Source organism: Hylobates moloch, unplaced genomic scaffold (genome assembly GCF_009828535.3).
Source record: "Hylobates moloch isolate HMO894 unplaced genomic scaffold, HMol_V3 SCAFFOLD_34, whole genome shotgun sequence".
NCBI lineage: Eukaryota > Metazoa > Chordata > Mammalia > Primates > Hylobatidae > Hylobates > Hylobates moloch.
In genome coordinates, this window is record NW_026652309.1 from 3,149,462 (window position 1) to 3,168,197 (window position 18,736).

At 39.9% G+C, this 18,736-nt stretch overlaps 1 protein-coding gene across 1 annotated transcript in view; it reads right to left on the reverse strand.

Moving 5' to 3' along the window:
* The window catches only part of LOC116463358 (ras-related protein Rab-22A), a 60,443-nt gene continuing 41,707 nt past the window's right edge, over positions 1-18,736 (reverse strand). Inside the window, exons 4-7 of the mRNA XM_032146430.2 lie at positions 14,747-14,818; positions 14,551-14,657; positions 13,826-13,935; positions 1-8,199 (exon numbers count right to left, since the gene is read on the reverse strand). Coding sequence (XP_032002321.1) covers positions 8,102-8,199; positions 13,826-13,935; positions 14,551-14,657; positions 14,747-14,818 — 387 coding nt within the window. The 3' untranslated portion in view covers positions 1-8,101. The remainder of the gene's footprint in view (positions 8,200-13,825; positions 13,936-14,550; positions 14,658-14,746; positions 14,819-18,736) is intronic.

Below are 18,736 nucleotides of genomic sequence, written 5' to 3' on the forward strand. Positions count from 1 at the left end.
GCAAATATATATTTGTAAACAGAGCATTTTATTAACAAAATGTTTACACCTTTCTTACAACAAAACAGTGATTTAGCATGTTATACTCTATAAAAGTGTATTATAGAATATTCAAGCTAAAACAATATTATTTAAAAGTATGGCAAATCAACTTTCATTTGCAAACTATCTACTATGAGCATAGGTATGAAAACAAAAATCTTACAACAAAAAACAACAGGTCTAGTTTTCTTTTGTCAGCATCTATAAACAATACAGACATCATATAAGGTTTACATACACTTAGGTCCAGCCCAAGGTTAAGACTGCAAAAATAAAGTCTTCAAACATCCACAGAAGCTTGGCAAACCACCACTGCAGCATTCCGTGACAGGTAACCAGGCCATGTGTCATGCAGTAAGGCCAAGGCCATAAATTTGGGCTGTTTATAATAGTGCTACAAAGCGGCCAAAACTGTAAGCAACTGAATTTTATTTTCATAATAGATGCTATTGTAAAAAGGCACAAATATCTTATTCCTTTCATCAGGTCTTGAAAAGGCATGACATTCTTAGGAGAAAGATTGCTGGTAGGACAGCTCAGCTTTTTTTTTTTTTTTTTTTTAAATGTCTAGGCTCATTGCCATAGCTGTTTTTCTTCAAGACTTTTAATTTGGACTTTTACACGTTTAACAAATGCTTTATTACAAATTCAGCGAAGTTCTGACCACTTATGTTAACTATCTTATTACCAATGGTAAAACAAAACAAAACAAAAAAACCAAAACCCATTTTGTCAACTGGCCATGTTCCCACGGTAAGCGAGCGCTGCTATTCTCTTTTTGAAGCACCGGAGTTCTTCACCTAACACTGGCCTCTGTGTTTCTTATTTTATTTGTTTTATGCTCTGGCTGGTTTTCTTTTCTTTCAAAAATGTTAAATTAAGAGTTGTACATGTCTTTGAGGTACCTGTGATATTTTGATACCTGCATCCAATGTGTAATGGACTGAATGAGGGTAACTGAGATTTCCTTCACCTTGCTTATCCTTTGTTTTGGGATTATTCTGATTCTTCTAGCTATTTTCAAATATACAATCAATTATTGTTAAATGCAGTCTTCCTACTGTAATATCGAATGCTGGAACTATTCCTTCTATTTAACTGTATTTCTGTGCCCACTAATCAACTTCTGTTCATCCCCCACCCCGGGCCTGTGCATTTCTGACTGTGCTTGTTAGAAAAGCCCCAGCTGGAGGGGGTGAGCAGCCCCTGTTGCTGTGACCACGGAAGGCCGCAGGGGAAGGCATATTACATATGCTGAGGAGGTGTCTCTGGCCATGTGTCTCTAAGAGAGAGCCCACAGAAAAATGAGCCTAAGGGAAATAAAGCGAGAAGTCTGCTTCAATCACAGAGACGGTAAGATGTAAATTCTTAAGAAGGTCAGAGGAATGATTGACAATTATGTGGGTGACTCAACAAAGTGAAATGATGGAAAGACTGAACTGCATGAGAGTTAAAAAAAAAAATCTTTTCCAGGGCAATAAAGCTCTGTCTACACAGTATAACAAATGGTTTAAAAATAGAGCCACCACTCACGCCTGTAATCCCAGCACTTTGGGAGGCTGAGGCAGGCGGATCATGAGGTCAGGAGTTCGACGCCAGCCTGACCAACATGGTGAAATCTTGTCTCTACTAAAAATACAAAAAATATTAGCCGCCTGTAATTCTAGCTATTCAGGAGGCTGAGGCAGAAGAACTGCTTGAACCTGGGAGGCGGAGGTTGCAGCGAGCTGAGATCGCGCCCTTGCACTCCAGCCTGGGTGACAGAGCAAGACTCCGTCTCAAAAAAAAAAAAAAAAGCCACCCATCAGTTGCTCTGACTAGCCAGATGCCAATAATTCGCCCTGTGAACTAACCAGTCCCTCTGACATCACGTGTATGAGCCACGTTAAGAAGGTTTTACAAACTGTAAAGTCATAAGTTCATATACAAGGTAAGTGAATATAAACAAATTGAAGTGCTGGCTTCAAAATTTTTCAAGAGTAAAACTGATTATTCAAGTATAAACTTAATTAAAAATTAACGGCCAAATGATACTAGGATTAAGCCCCAAAGCAAAGTCAAGCACCACCATGGGCATGGGCACAGGGACTGCTCATGCCAGTGGGCCCCACTCTACTTGGGTGGCCAGTGGCCTCTGAATTGGCCTACAGGAAGAGGTACGCCCAGCTCTTCTACAAGATGACGTTAGATGCTGCGGGGGTTTCCTTGACAATTTCAGTTCTGAGTAAAAATTATTGGCCCTATGTTTGAAATGCTATTTTAAGGATGATTTCCTCCACAGTACTGCATTCAAAAGTTTCCCCAAACAATGAAAAGTTCCTGAATCAAGCAAAAAGTGGAATCAGTAAAACTGGCATGTTTTGTTTGTTAGAATATTAATGTCTACAGCTTAAAACTGTCAATTAAGAAAGGCCCTTTAAAAAAATCATTACTGGTTGGGTGCGGTGGCTCACGTCTGTAATCCCAGAATGTTGGGAAGCAGAGGTGAGCGGATCACCTGAGGTCAGGAGTTCGAGATCAGCCTGGCAAACATGGTGAAACCCCATCTCTACTAAAAATACAAAAATTAGCTGGGTGTGGTGGTGCATGCCTGTCATCCCAGCTACTCAGGAGGCTGAGGCAGGAGAACTGCTTGAACCCAGGAGACATAGGTTGCAGTGAGCTGACATTGCGCCACTGCATACCAGCCTGGGCAACACAGTAAGACTCCATCTAAAAAAAGAAAAAAAAAAAAAAAGAAAAAAAAATCGTTACTATCTTACGGCTTTTAATTGGCTGATAGGACTTGGCACTTGAATTCTTGTTCATGAAAATAATTTTGCTGTTGCAATTATGATGCATTTTGTGGAGCACTGGGCACCATACAGATCTAAAAATGAACTTGCAGTAAATTAAACATTTTTTGTTAAATCTGTTAGACACCACGGTTTTAATTTCACCATCTACTAATGATACATCTTAATCTTACTATCTAAAATGTTCAACGTAATAAAAGAGATAGATGGAAGGTTTGGGATTTTTGTTTTTTTAAGCTTATGAATCCTTTTGTTTTGAAGCCAAAAATATTCTGGCCTGTCCATAATTGATTATACTCTAAAAGGAAAGAAAACAGATATTAGTTATTTCTGATGGTACAGACCATCAGATTAAACTTGATCTATGCTACTGGAAGTCCTTCGAGATTTGGAAAGTAAATCATTTTCCTATATGCTAAGAGAATCCTGAAAGACCAACAGAGAAATATGAAGATTCTTGGTTCTATTTATTCACTTTCCACATTATGTCTAATGAAACTTCATCACAATAGGTCTCTCACTTACCATTCTCTTAAGACTGAAAAAGTGGAGGCTCCTGAAAAATGTAATATCCTTCTAATATTTTTTTAGACTTTCATTTGTACATAAAACAGGACAAATGCCCCAGAATTCCATTAAAGTTTCTTGCAAATCGGATAATCAAACTGCCTGGATTTCTATTATTAGAAGTCAAGACAAGCAACTCTGCTGTCAAGAGAAATTCGCAGAGGTTGTTTCTTTAAGTTCTAGGCTAAATTCCACCCCCACCCCTTTTTTCTGAAACTATAAAATATATTGTTTATCTCATGGATAAATTTGTTTCTTAGACTATTTTTTAAAATCATAGCACAGCAAGAGTTAAAACAAATATCCCAAACATTATCTTGAATCATTTAAAAATCCTTTTGATAAACCAAGCTAACTAGAGGCAGGTATGTAGTTAACAGCTTGACCCCTGAAGGTACATTCCATTTCTTCCTTTAAAAAATATTAACTGTTAAGAGGTAGAAAATCTCTTGAAGTCAAACGGTAACACTGTCCCTTTAAAACAAATGTAAATAATGACTTTTACAGGTTCACTATCTAGTTTCTCATTGAATTTTCATTACAGAGTTAGAAGGAACATTTATAGCCCAGTGAGGTTAGAGAGAAGAGCCCGCCTGAGTTTGTCATTTCCCAAATGTTCTAGAGCAAGTACCAAGTGTAGCTCAGTTAAGGAATTTCCAATAATTTTTCCCTGGAAGAAAAGGGTTTTCGCAATACTTACACAGGTTTCTGCAGAGACATGTGGATGTTTAAGGGGGCTCATCTGTTACTTAAGTAACATACTGTGCACCTATATCTTATACTCTTAAGGGCCCATGAATCACATCCTTGATGTATTCTGAAAGAATAAGTGAAAGTACCAAAAAGAATTCTGTAACTCACTCTTAGAATCTAAAAGACGCCTGTAACCATGAGCAAATGCCTTTCTGAGCTGGAGGCTGACATGCCAATTAGTGCAGTGTCATCGGAATCTAAACTGCTTATTTTAACACAATGCCCTAAAAATACTGACATTTTGGTTTGACAGTTACAGGAAAGTTAGCTAAAGGATATTTTCATTACTATATTCACCAGAGTTTAATTTAGAAGGCCTCCTAGACCAATTTTCCTCCTTGAGAACATAAAAGAAATACATACAAGACTTAAAGAGAAGTTCTGAAATTAACGGTGGTTTCCTTTCCCTTTAGATATTTAAGAATAAGAGGAATTGATAACTTCAAGGACACCAGCCCACATAGAGGAGGCGATCAAGCCTCTCACACAAAAGTCCCAATCCTTTCAGACATCCAGAAAGTGCGTACACAATGGGAAACAGGGACTTCAAACAACATCATAAACGGGTCACAAGAAAATAAGTTACTTTGAAAAGAACTAAATCTTTCACCTGCTTCGTGTAAAACTTATCCTGACTGCGGCTGACAAGCAGGTGATGGACACTTAATCATAATCTTACTTTATGTTCTTTTAATCACCAGATGATAGTTAATTAGTTATCATAGAATCAGAAAAACACTTGTGTGAAAGGAGAGTTCTGGAGACCATTGGTTTCTAGGATTGGACGCCTGCAAAGAGCTTATTTCAATTTCTCTGAAAAGAATCAACATACAGTAGCAACTAATTAATAATTTTTCTCTTCTGTTCAGTCCTGAGTTTTAAAAAATGGCCCTGGGGCCGGGCGCGGTGGCTCACGCTTGTAATCCCAGCACTTTGGGAGGCCGAGGCGGGCGGATCATGAGGTCAGGAGATCGAGACCACGGTGAAACCCCGTCTCTACTAAAAATACAAAAACATTAGCCGGGCGTGGTGGCGGGCGCCTGTTGTCCCAGCTACTCAGAGAGGCTGAGGCAGGAGAATGGCGTGAACCCGGGAGGCGGAGCTTGCAGTGAGCCGAGATCGTGCCACTGCACTCCAGCCTGGGTGACAGAGCGAGACTCCGTCTCAAAAAAAAAAAAAAAAAAAAAGGCCCTGTATCGTAAGAAAACCAAAAAATGTTTATAGATGGGAGTATGTCTCAATTCCTTTGAAATCTAGCCTCTTCTCCATAAGAAATTATTATAAAGAAAATATGAAATGTGTATTAGATCATTGCTTAGTCAGCTTAATAATCCAAAATGTGTCCAAAATAAAACACTGCTTCTGACTTTAGTATTCATCTTTGCATTTTAGAAGCAAATAAAACAAGTAAAAATATTTTTTCCCTGCTTTCACTGAGTATGGATTATGGATCTGAGAGAGTAATTTTGTTGTTGTTGTTGCTAAGCATTAAAAGGATATTACATGAGAAACAGTGCCAAGTCAACTTCTTAGACAGACTGATGAAAATGAGGGAAGAGGCCCGAGAAATGCATAAGTACAAGCTTCATATCACTCATTCTGTTAATAAAACATATGGCTATAATAAAACAGAATCACACCCTACATATGGGAGGGAGAGTGAGAAATCATGAAATCAGCAAAAGGCTGATGAGATGGACCCACATTGGGCTCGGTACAGTAAAACATCACAGTAAGATCAGAGACATCCAGATGCCTCACCAGTTAAGATGAGCTCAGAAGACCTTGCCTTTCCCCATGCACCGAGACACCATGCAATCACCAATAGCTACTGGTGGGTTTGGTGGAAAAAATGTGAAGGTCATAGATTTGCACATTTTGGTAAAATAAGACAGAAAGGGTCGCACAAGCTTTGCCTCTTTGGTAATGAGTCAAGCAACCTCTGTTTTTATTTTGTTGTCGTGGAGATAGAGGCCCAGCAGTGGGAATTCTAGGGACATACCAGGGCGGTGCCCGGATGCCTGGGATCCATCTGGATGTATACAGAAGAAAGTCAAACTACTTTAGGTGTAAAGCGCCTGGCCCTGGGAATCACATGGCTTCTCTAGGAGCTTGCTAATTTAGCACTGGGGAGGAAGCAAAATCCTAGGGGGATGGAGCATCCACATGTCGTTTAAACAAAACGAAGTCAGAATTTTTACTAACGACATTCTTTTTATATGATTTCAGGAGATAAAAAAAATTCCAAACGCTTAAGATATACAACAGGGAAAAGGGAATTGTTTTTTACTTAATCTGAATTATAATTTTCCCATTAAAATCTATCCATATTAAGTGGGGGGGCACAAAATAATACTAATTCTTTTTTAAAGTTTCAGCTGTTCAGTTGCAGGATAGCTCTGAAAATACAATTTAGTTTGAAATTCAAGCTGTTTCATTTCCTATTAAATCTTGTAAATTTCCTTCCCCTACAATACTCAGGTTGGAAGGGTGCCAAATTAGACCAGGAACAAATTTTCACCAACTTCACTTCAATGCTTTATTTTTAGATTATATTAAAAACCTCATTAGGCTCCCTGAGGGAAAAGAGTGTTAACCACTAGCAGAGGCAGGGGAAAAATAAAGGAAACAGAAAGATAAGCTAAATTGTTAACAAGGAAAGCTCCTCAGTCGGTCTGAGGATGCTGTACAAGCTAAAAGAAACTTATTACCAAGACCAGGTAAATGACTTGAGGTTGGAGCTTAATCTTTTACCCTCAGGCTAGTAAGGACTAGTCAGGTTTGTCAAAGTGGCGTATGTCTTTATTATGATTTCCAGATGGGATCTGGTGGGAGGTGGGTGGGAAGAAGGGAAGGCAGAGAAACCTTTCAAGTGCTATGTGCTCTATACCTTTATACAACACCAATGTGTTTGAGTCTCCCGTTAAGAGGCTGAAAACTGGGCAGGCATACGTGAGACTGGGTGCGAGATTCAATGGAATGTCAAATGAAACTTAGAATTTATTAATGTATTTACATAATTTATAATCTTTAAGCAATGGCCTCATAAATATAGACTACAACTTTACATATGCTAAGCAACAGATACTTGCTTTTCCCCACCAAAATACTTGGGTTAAAAAAAAATTGACAGCATTTACACCACCTTCTTCACTTCCGCTCTTCTTCCTTTTTAAACCATTGCTAGTCAGTTTAGAACATATGAAATTCAATTTATTCCGGGCAGCTTCTCTACCATCACCATCTTGATCATGAGAGCTTATTTAAAAAGGTGCCAATAACGTGTTTGGTGGCACACACATGACAAGGTCAGAAGCAAACCCAGGGTGAGCTAGGCATCTGCTGCTATCATTGTTAATTTACTGTACGTATCCTAGGCTAACATGTTCAATGAAAAGTGCTTTAGAGATGGCAGAGATGAAATCATTTCCATCAGTCCTATAAATAACCCATTTTAGCTTCAGATAATAATTGTCCTCCCTCCACTTAAACTATCCTACTATATGTTAAATAATACAACTCCCTCTAACAGTGGTAACAGAAACCAAGGAAATTATAATCTCCACAAGCTCTTTTTCTTTTCCCTTAAGAACCACGAAAGTGCTAATTTTCCCTTTACAAATGTTACATAAAATCTTGATTACAAAACTACTCAACAACTTAATCCTACCAACCATACAATTATATGTTCCTTTTCAGCAAGGTCAAAAGCCAACGATGTAGTCCCTTTGTACACTAGAGATTCTTTACATAATAGGAGTTCACAGACTGAAATATCATTGCTGCAGTCTTTGGGGAACAGAACTGGTCAATTTCTGTGAATCCTTTTTGCACGGAGAAGACTCAAGACCAGCTAGGTGAAAACTGGTGGCAGGGACCCCAGCCCTCCTGTTAACTTTCAGGACCACCTACTTCATCATCAAGTCTGAGAGGCTGAGGTTCGGTCAGCAGCAGCTCCGCTTTGGCTCTGAAGGCTGTCTTCGGAGTTTGAAGCCCTTACCGCCAGATGGCGGGTTGGCGTCAGTGGATGGAATTCTTCGACCTAAACCAAGATGAGAAAAGGGAAGGGAGTGAGCTTTAACTTTCTCAGACACAACAATTTTGCACATGCAATTTGACAGGTTTCACTGAAGTAAAAAAAAAAAAAAAAAGTTTAATAAACTTTTTATGCTAAAATAATTTTAGATTTATAGAAAAGTTGCAAAGATGACAGAGCTCCTGTGTACCTCCCACCCAGTTTCCTCCAGTGCTGACATATTACCATGGGACATTTGTCAAAATGAAGAGTTCAACATTGCCACATCACTATTAACTCCAGACTTTTTTCAGATAGCATCAGTTTTTCTGCATGTCCTGCTTCTGCCCCAGGATCCAAACAAGGATATCACACAGCACTTAGTAAACATTTTTTAATTAAAAAAAGCCACACATTAAAAACATTTTGTTTTGAGTAGGTAATACATAGGATTTGTTTTTAAAAAGTTCAATCAGAACATGGTTGTCCCTCTGTCTCATGACAAGGCCACCACTGTGGCCCATTTCTCGTGCAGCCTTCCAGAGACATATATGCACAAACACTCAAGCACACCTATATCCCTACCCATCTCCCCCTTCCAAGGCCAAATGGGGCAAGAAATAAAACAAATCATATATATGCACCATTCTCCACCTTGATACTTTCACTCAACACATCCTGGGGATTGTGGCATCATAGTACATGGAGAAAGAGCTGCCTACTTTTTTTTTTTTGAGACAGGCTATCAGCTCTGTCACCTAGGCTGGAGTGTAGTGGCATGATCTCGGCTCACTGCAACCTAAGCTTCCTAGGTTCAAGCGATTCTCCCACCTCAGCCTCCCAAGTAGCTGGGATTAGAGGCATGTACCACCATGCCCGGCTAATTTTTTTTTTTTTTTTTTTTTTGAGACGGAGTCTCGCTCTGTCGCCCAGGCTGGAGTGCAGTGGCGCAATCTCGGCTCACTGCAAGCTCCGCCTCCCGGGTTCATGCCATTCTCTTGCCTCAGCCTCTCCAAGTAGCTGGGACTACAGGCGCCCGCCACCACGCCCGGCTGCTTTTTTTGTATTTTTAGTAGAGATGGGGTTTCACCGTGGTCTCGATCTCCTGACCTCGTGATCCACCCGCCTCGGCCTCCCAAAGTGCTGGGATTACAAGCGTGAGCCACCGCACCCGGCCTCCCAGCTAATTTTTATATTTTTAGTAGAGACGGGGTTTCGCCATGTTGGCCAGGCTGGTCTCGAACTCCTGACCTCAAGCAATCTGCCTGCCTTAGCCTCCCAAAGTGCTGGGATTACTGATGTGAGCCAGCGTGCCTGGTCTGCTGCCTTCTTTTTAACAGCTCTAAAATACTGAATTTGTAGATGTACCACCATTCATTTAACTATTTCTCTATTGATGGGTATTTAGTTTGTTTCCAATATTTTGATGTTATTAATAAAGATGCAAGAAGCATCTTTCTGAACTTACGAGTATAAGTGTAGGATTAATGCCAGGAGTGGAAGAGCTAGGTCACGGTATTCTACTCCTGGGTATTTGTCTGACACGTACATTGTATTCCAGTGTCTATCTAGCACAAAAGCAGGAAGAATGTGCAATTTAAATTTTGACAGATGCTGCCAAATTACTCTCTGAAGAGACTGTGCCACTATATTCTCCTACCAACAATGCATGAGAATGAACAGGTTTCACTTCACTGCTCCGTGAAGCATAATGACAATTTCAAGAGAATCCTTAAATCACCCATCTACCTACCTGGCTAATAACTCAGGGTTGCTTCTTGTACAAAGGCTTTCCTGACACCCTCCCACTTCCTTACTCTGTAACATCCCAGACACTACACTCAATTAGGACACCAGAAACAGGTTACTACACATATCTCATATCTGTTTATATGACTATCTCCCTCGCATTAGACCCTAAGCTCTTCTAGGGAAGAGATCCTATTTGTCCATCTTTATGTTTCCAGCATCTTCTCAGCACAATACCTGACACAGAAGTATTTTGTAAACACGGAATAAATGGACATGTACATCTTTTGACATTAACAAGGCTAAGATGGCCTCTCCACTGACTCTCAGGTTCTGTCAAGTCTTGAGCCTCCACCACTTTGAGTTGTCTGCAGATCTGTGTGGGGAGTACACAGCATGGTTTCCACACTGAGAAAGTATCTCCCAGTGTCTTGTAACTACTTTTCAAATGACTAGACACTGCTGTGAATATACTACCAATCTGTTTAAAAGCTCTACCCAAGCTTCTTGTCATTATTCTCAATAAATGGATATTGAAATATAGCTGGTATCTAAGAGACATCTGTGAAATATGACATCAAAAAATTGTTGAACAAGTAATATTTTTAAAAGAAAAAAGAGAATATTTTCATGAGCTGGGAACAGGTAATGATTTCTAAAACAGCAACCAAAAACCTAAAGCAGCTAAACATAAAGGAAAACAAGGATCAATCAGATTATATGAAGATTAAAAACTACAATCCATCGAAGGAGTTGACTAAAAAAATCAAAGGCAAGCCATATAGTAGAAGATACTTCCAATATACATAGTCAATAAGTGACTCATCTCCAAAATAAAGAACTATAAAACATTAAGAAGAAGGCAGGTAACCCAATAGGAAAACAGGCAAAAGACTTAACAGGCCCTTCACAAAGGAGGATATGTAGATATGACAAATGTAAATAAATATTCGGAAATGTGCTCAACTTCATTAACTGTCATGAAAATGGAGATCACTGCCTGCCCACCGGAGACAGAAAGTGACCGGACTTCTCATACACTACTGGTATGGTTGTCAACTAGTACAACTACCACTTTGAAAACTGGTTGGCGGTAAAGCTGTACTGAATGCATGCATACTTAATGACCAGCAATTTTTCTTGTGGGTATAAATATACCTAACAAAAATGTGTACAGATGTTCACCAAAGAATACGATCAGAATGTTTAGAGCAGTACTGTCTGTAATAACTCTGAATTGGAAACAGCTACCCAAATGTCTATCAACAGCAGAATGGATAATTATATTGTGGGTATTCTTCACTGCCCCCTTACCCCCACAACTTGGACTCTGACACTGACACGCACAAACCAGCCATGAGAATGGATCATTCACAGCTAGATGCAATGACATGGATGGTCTAAAAATGTAATGCAGAATGAAAGAAGCCAGACACACAAGAGGAAACAGAGTGTTTTTAAAAATATAAAGTACAAAATATATGTAAAACAAAACCAGATAAAACAATCTGAAGAATTAGTATCAGGATGGTTACCCTTGGGTGTAGGAATGGCCATGTCCCAACCAGAGTGCCAAGCACCAGAGTATATTCAGTTTGTGAAAATTCACTGAGCCTTATACTTCTGATATATGCACATTTCTGTATGTCTATTATACTTCAATACAAAGTCAGTGTGCCAGGTACTGTGCTCACGCAGTTTTACTAAGCCAGTGAACAAGAAAGTCTATGTACATCTCTCTCAATTTTTCTAGTCTTTGTGAACATATAGGTTTTATTTTTCACAGTTAAAATGAATATGTACATACTAGTTTTTATATAAGACTTTTCATTGTTGGTATAGTTTACTACCTTCCTTTTTTTTTTGAGACGGAGTCTTGCTCTTGTTGCCCAGGCTGGAGTGCAATGGAGTGATCTCGGCTCACTGCAATCTCCACCTCCCGGGTTCAAGCGAGTCTCCTGCCGCAGCCTCCCAAGTAGCTGGGATTACAGGCATGCACCACCACGCCCAGCTAATTTTGTATTTTTAGTAGAGATGGGGGTTTCACCATGTTGGCCAGGCTGGTCTCGAACTCCTGACCTCATGTGATCCACCCACGTTGGCTTCCCAAAGTGCTGGGATTATAGGTGTGAGCCACCATGTCTGGCCTACTTTCCTGTTTTTAATACCACTAAAGTAAAGAACACAAAAAGACAGCGGTAATTTTAACATATTCATGACACCACACACTTAGATATTTTAGCTTGAGCTGTGAAAAATTCCCAACTGGCTTTATGTTGCCTTTCAAAAATCCATCTGGGTACCTGCTATTTACATCCAGGACAACAATAAACATGATTTTTGTTTTTTTAAGAGAGAGGGTTTTGCTCTGTCACCTAAGCTGAAGTGCAGTGGTGCAATCAATGGCTTACTGCAGCCTCAAATTCCTGGGCTCAAGCCATCCTCCCACCTCAGCTTCCCAAGTGGCTGGGACTACAGGTGCTTGCCACAACGCCCTACTATTTTTATTTTTTTTTTAGACATAGGGTTATACTAGGCTGCCCAGGGTGGTCTTAAACTCCTGATCTCAAGTGATCCTCCTGCCTCAGCCTCTGGAGTAGCTGGCATTATAGGTGACAACCACCATGCCCAGGCACATCATGACTTAACACTGAAATGAACAGGCTGGCCTAGAGGGTGCAATCAGTAGTTCACTGGCCATATCTGGCAGCAGATGGGCTCCTTAGGCCTGCAAAGTACTCTGAAAATACTTAAATGATTGGCCAAATCTAAACAATGGGACATGTAAAAAAAAAAATGTGAAAACAACCTCAGCAACCAGGGGCCCACATTCCAGTGTGGCCCCAGATGATGGAGCTGGGCCTGGCCTCAGCTGGGGTTCCCAGGGCTTCACCTGGGCCTGCTCTGCTCATGGGTCATCCTCGCCTGGCCTTGGTGGGCTCTGAAGTTCATGCCCCTCCTCGACACAATGGCAAAGGACCCTCCTTGCTTCAGTCCCCGTGGCTGTCAACCACATGGGAGATCTTAACGCTACATCCACCCTGCTCTGAAGGCTTTCTGCTTTTCTCCACCTGGAAGTCTGACATGTTCATGTGACTCCCCACACCTCTATAGGGCCTGCTTCCTTGGACCTCAGCTCTGATAGCACCTCCTTAGGGAGATCTTCCCTGATTGCTTGCAGACATTCCTTCATTTCATCCTAAATTATTTTCTTCGTATCAGTTATTATGATCTGAAATGATCCTATTTATTTGGTGTTCACTGTCTGTTTCCTTCTGTAGAATGTGCACTCCAGGAGAGCAGGGGCTGTGTCTATCTTCTTCATGGCTATTTCCCCTGAGCCTGGAACAGCTCCCAATAAATATTTTGATGAATTTGAATGAAATGAATAAACACAGATACAATCTGCAGAGGATCCCAAAGGCATGCAGCAGCCCCTCTCCCGTCTAGTATCATCATATTAACACTTCTGGAAAGGGAAGGGAAAAAGAACGGAAAACAGGTCTTACCTTTCACTTGCCTAGTATTGTTTTTGAGGGTTTTCTTACCGTGCAAGCATACCTGCATTTCATTTCCCTTTATTCATTTTGTTCATTTTCAATGACCTTGGACGACTAACAGAAACACATTTAAATAGAGAAAGAAATGGGACAGCTTTCATGACCTCAATACCCTGTGCATTATTTATTCAGTGGCAACATTCTTTCCAGAAGGGAAGCAGCTCTTCAGCAACTATAACATGATATGAAAACTGGCCATTACTCGTACCTTCTCCAATCTCATTTCACTGATCACAATATCAGAGACTAGACTGCTCTAAGTAAGACAGGAATTCTAACCAGGAAGATCATTCTGTGTTAAGTTGCTTTTACAGAGGAAATGGATAAGGCACAGAGATACTCACTAATTTCTATAAAGAGTTCATTTATGTTTATCGCGTTTTTTGCGCTGGTCTCTACAAAAATTGCATGAATAGAGTCGGCGTAGTCCTTTGCATCTCTCTCCATGACTTCTCTGGAAGGCAACAACTACATATCAGAAATTCTACCCATGAAGACCTTAGTTGTACCCCCACCTACCCAGTAGTTAACCAGATTTACGATGACAAAGGATGGCCTAAATGGTTGTTGGATGGGCCCTGAGACATGGTCTTCCCGATTACACCACATCCATGGGTAAACAAACAAAATGAAACAAAACTTGGTACCACTAGTAATGTAGCTAATGGAATGATTAGGGATGGCAGGGTTTTTCTTCCCCAGCCAAAATTTTCAAAAAGCCCTTGCTTTGGGAAAGATGGAAGTGGCCCAGAGAAACTGCCAATAAATGTGCTTTCTGCATTCAAGTATTCTAAGTCATGGGAGCCTAGGGGCTGCTCTGATCTCAGATGTTGGGTGCAATGCAACCAGTATTTCTGTAAATTGCACACCTGTCTATATACATAATATAATTAGCTCCAAATGCCTGAAATCTTAATTTTAGTTTGAAACTTTAGCACTCCAACCACACAACCAAAAGGAATTTTTCAATGTCAGAGACAAAATAAAAGCAAGATTCTTATACTGGATATTGCTTATTAAGAAAAGGAACACATAATAGGTATTGTAATCTCTCGTTCTAATAACTTACCTTACATCGATAAGATCACATTTATTTCCTGCAATGGCAACTACAATATTAGGTGGGCCATGCTGTCGAAGCTCTTTCACCCAATTCTTTAATGTTGAAAATGTCTCCTGTAACACAAAAAAAGGAGAGCAACTGGAGATCTAAGCAACCAAAAGAGAGTTTTCAAAACAATCTAAAGAAAACTACATAGTCTTACTTCTTTTGTGATATCATAAACGATTATAGCTGCAGCCGACCCTCGATAGTACATTGGTGCTAAGGCACGAAACTGCAGAGGAAGGGGAAAAATAAACAAAATTGGGAAAATTGGTTAAATATGTTTTATACTAGACTTATAAGCCCATTATCCCTGCACAAAAAGTAATCTTTCTCTTAAGCCAAAGAAAATGACATGCTGCTTTAAAGCAAATGAACCAGTAATTACCAAAGGCAAAAACTTTTAATGTAACACTGAAATGTCTCTCAGAAGATAGTTTAGAATACAGTTTTATAGGAATTAAATATGGCGCTATAAACAATTGTTTCAGCTAAAAAGGCTTTTTAATTGAACTCAATGTTATAATTCCCAAATTCGTTTGTTCAATAGTCCTTTAAACTTTGGCTTCCCTAACTATCACGGAGATAAAAATAACGCTATAAATAGTTCTCCAGAGAAGTAGCTGCATTTGTGTGTCATAAAGAAAACCCTGTAATCTGAACACTGATTGTCCTTCAGAAATGAGTACACATTTACATTCACTACTTGGATGAGTTTGCAACTTGCTTATTTGAATATCTCCATGCATGTGGCAATTCTCAAATGCTGGGTACAGATCTCATTTCATTTACATGAATTTAACCCTGTATACACAGCTTCTTCCCACTCATCACCCTGGCCTCCACACCCCGTGACACACAACAGTGAGGAAAGAGAAGGGAGAGGAATAACCATTTGAACAGCAAGGGTGATTCAGTGAGCTATTTCTCTCAATGAGTGTGAGATGGAGACTGTGAAGCTCTTTCCCCAGTCAACCTCAGTTCTTGGGTACACGTCCTATGTGAGCATCTCACCCACTGAATATGATGTCAATGTTTAATGACAAGAATTTTGCCTATACTTAATTTTCGTCTTACACCCTGACTCTGAAGCCTGACCCTTACTTATGATCTGATGACACTGTATTTACATCCTGTTGTTAATGGTGGTTTACCCCTGAACACAGGCAGGGATTATCACAGGAGAGCATTTGGTGCACATACATAAACCACATACAGAACTATGGATTCTGGAACTGCTTATCCAACGAGTTTAACCTTTTGGCTTTTAAAGTTTCGTATTAATTTGAGTTTTACAAAAGAAAGTGAAGTTGTGACTGTAAGCTCCATGATGGATGCCAGCATGTCTGCTAGGCACGCCATTTTACCTCAGGGCCTAGCATCTGACATGCTATAGGTTATCAAGAATTGGTGAACAAATGAATAAGAACTGCTGGGTGTGGGGAGCTGTCCAACTAACTGTCAGACCTCGCTGTCCACAAACAGAAACTGTTACGAGTCTTTGTGAGAGAAACCCCTGCCTCTGAGGTAAAAGCCTACTAACTTCCAATAAAGGAGACATTAAGTTTTAGAAAAAAGAAAACAAAAATAAAGGTTATAAGCAAGAAAGCACCACAGAAAAGAAAACTATATTATTGAGTAAAAAAGAGGTAAAGCGTTGGGTTGACTTCAACAGCATAAGAGAAAATGAGACAGAAGTGCACAGATGGAATAAAGATTATGGTATTAGCTTTCATTTTTGATGTACTTATATTGGCGATGTTCTTTACAGGGTTGTTTTCTTTCTTCCTTCAAATTCGTAAGGTAAAACTCATACAGAGAAAAGCAAAGATCTTAACAGCACAATCTGATAAACTGACAAATGTATATATCTGTGTGAATATCATCCACTAAGATGTCTAGGCTGGAGTGCAATGGCGTGATCTCGGCTCACCGCAGCCTCCACCTCCCGGGTTCAAGCAATTCTCCTGCCTCAGCCTCCCTAGCAGCTGGGATTACAGGCATGTGCTACCATGCCCGGCTAATTTTGTATTTTTAGTAGAGATGGGGTTTCTCCATGTTGGTCAGGCTGGTCTTCAAATGCCATTTCAGGTGATCCACCCGCCTCGGCCTCCCAAAGTGCTGGGATTACAGGCATCAGCCACCATGCCTGGCCTGTATCTGTTCCATTTCTTTTAAAATTCCTGCTCCTCCTTTCTTTTCCTTTTTTGCATTGCCTGAATTTTTCTTAGTGTTCAATTTTTGTATATTAACATCTCTACTGACTTTTGAACTGTACTTGCTTGTATTATTTTTTAAGTTGTTGCTTTTGTAACTATAATATATACTGCACATTTTTCTTTTTCTTTTTTTTTTTTTTGAGACAGAGTCTCGCTCTGTCACCCAGGCTGGAGTGCAGTGGTGTGATGACCTTGGCTCACTGCAACCTCTGCCTGCCGGGTTCAAGCAATTCTTGTGCCTCAGTCTCCCAAGTAGCTGGGATTACAGATAAGTGCCACCATGCCTGGCTAACTTTTGTATTTTTAGTAGATACGGGGTTTTGCCATGTTGGACAGGCTGATCTTCAACTCCTGGCCTCAAATCTACCTGTCTTGGCCTTTCAAAGTGCTGGGATTACAGGTGTGAGCCACTGTGTCTGGACTACTGCATGTTTTTCTACAGTCTACTTAGTTTAAAATGCACCACTTCATGTAAAATATCAGACTTGCAAAAGTCTAATTTCTGTTATCCTACCATTCTTTGTACTACCACTGTCAAATAATCTAAATCTACATATGCTATAAACTATACAATCCAGTGTTATAATTTTTGAATTAGTTAACTTTTGAATAATTGAAGAAGAAAAAACACGTTTCTATTTGCCATTTCTAGTGGTTATCATTTCTTCCTATGGATCTGAATTACCATGTGGTGTCATTTTCCTTTAGTGGGAAAAACTTTCTGGGATGGCTGCTATTGATTTCTGTTTTTGTTTTTCTAAAAATGTTCTTACTTTGACTTTATATTTGAAAACTACTTTTGGCAAATTGATAGGTTTTTGCTTTCCACACTTTAAAGATCCTGTCCTCTGGCTTCTGGTCTCCAGTGTTTATGTGTAAAGTTAGCCATCATTCATATTGTTGTTCTCCTGTTTATGTGTCTTTTACTTCTGGCTGCATTCAAGATTTTCTCTTTACCTTTGGTTTTCAGCAGTTTGACTACGACTTACCTAGATATGGTGTTCTTTGTACTTAGAGATCTGTTGAACTTCTTGAATTTGTGTGTTATGTTTCACCAAATTCGGGAAATTTTCAGCCATTATTTCTTGAAATCTTTTTTTCTGTTAACATCTCTCTCTTTGCTCCTCCTGGCTCTCCAATTACACATATGTTAGACTGTTTGAATTTGTCCCTATGATACTGAGACTCTGTCCATATTTTTCTACTGTTTTTCTATTCTTCTGATTAATTTGTTCTATCATCCTCCAGTGAATTTTTCATCTTAGATACTGCAGCTTCAGTTTTAGCATTTTCATGTAATTCTTTATTAGTTTCCATTCTGTGTGAGATTCCCCATTTGCAGTTAAGTCATTAACACTCCTTTTTTTTTTTTCCCTTAAGAGATGGGCTTTCGCCATGTTGTCCAGGCTGGTTTGGAACTCCTCGACTCAAGCACTATGCCTGTCTTGGCCTTCCAAAGTGCTGGGATTACAGGCGTGAGCCACTGTGCCTGGCCTACTTTTCTTTAAATCTCTGAACATATGTAAAATACGTGCTTTAAATCCTGTGTCTGCAAATTCCAAGAAAAGGGTCACTTTAGGGTTTGCTTCTACTCACTGGGTCACACCTTCCTGTTTCTTCATATGTGTAGTAGCACTGACTGTCCACTGGACAGTGTGGATGGTGCACTGTAGACGCTTGGTTTTTCTCATCTCCGCAGAGTATTAAGTTACTGGTGACTCATCCTGAGATTGGTTTTACACGTTGTAAGGGTTGGTCTATTTGGGTTTTTGGATTTGCCCTTAGTCCTAGGACACGGTTTCTACTCCCAAGGCATGGCCCTTCTGAAGTTTCATTGGAATGCCCAAGGTGTTTAGTGATCCCCTGTAACACAGCAGGACTGGATCCAAACTCTGAAGTCTAATCCTGCTGTAATGAGGAGCAGCTGAAAT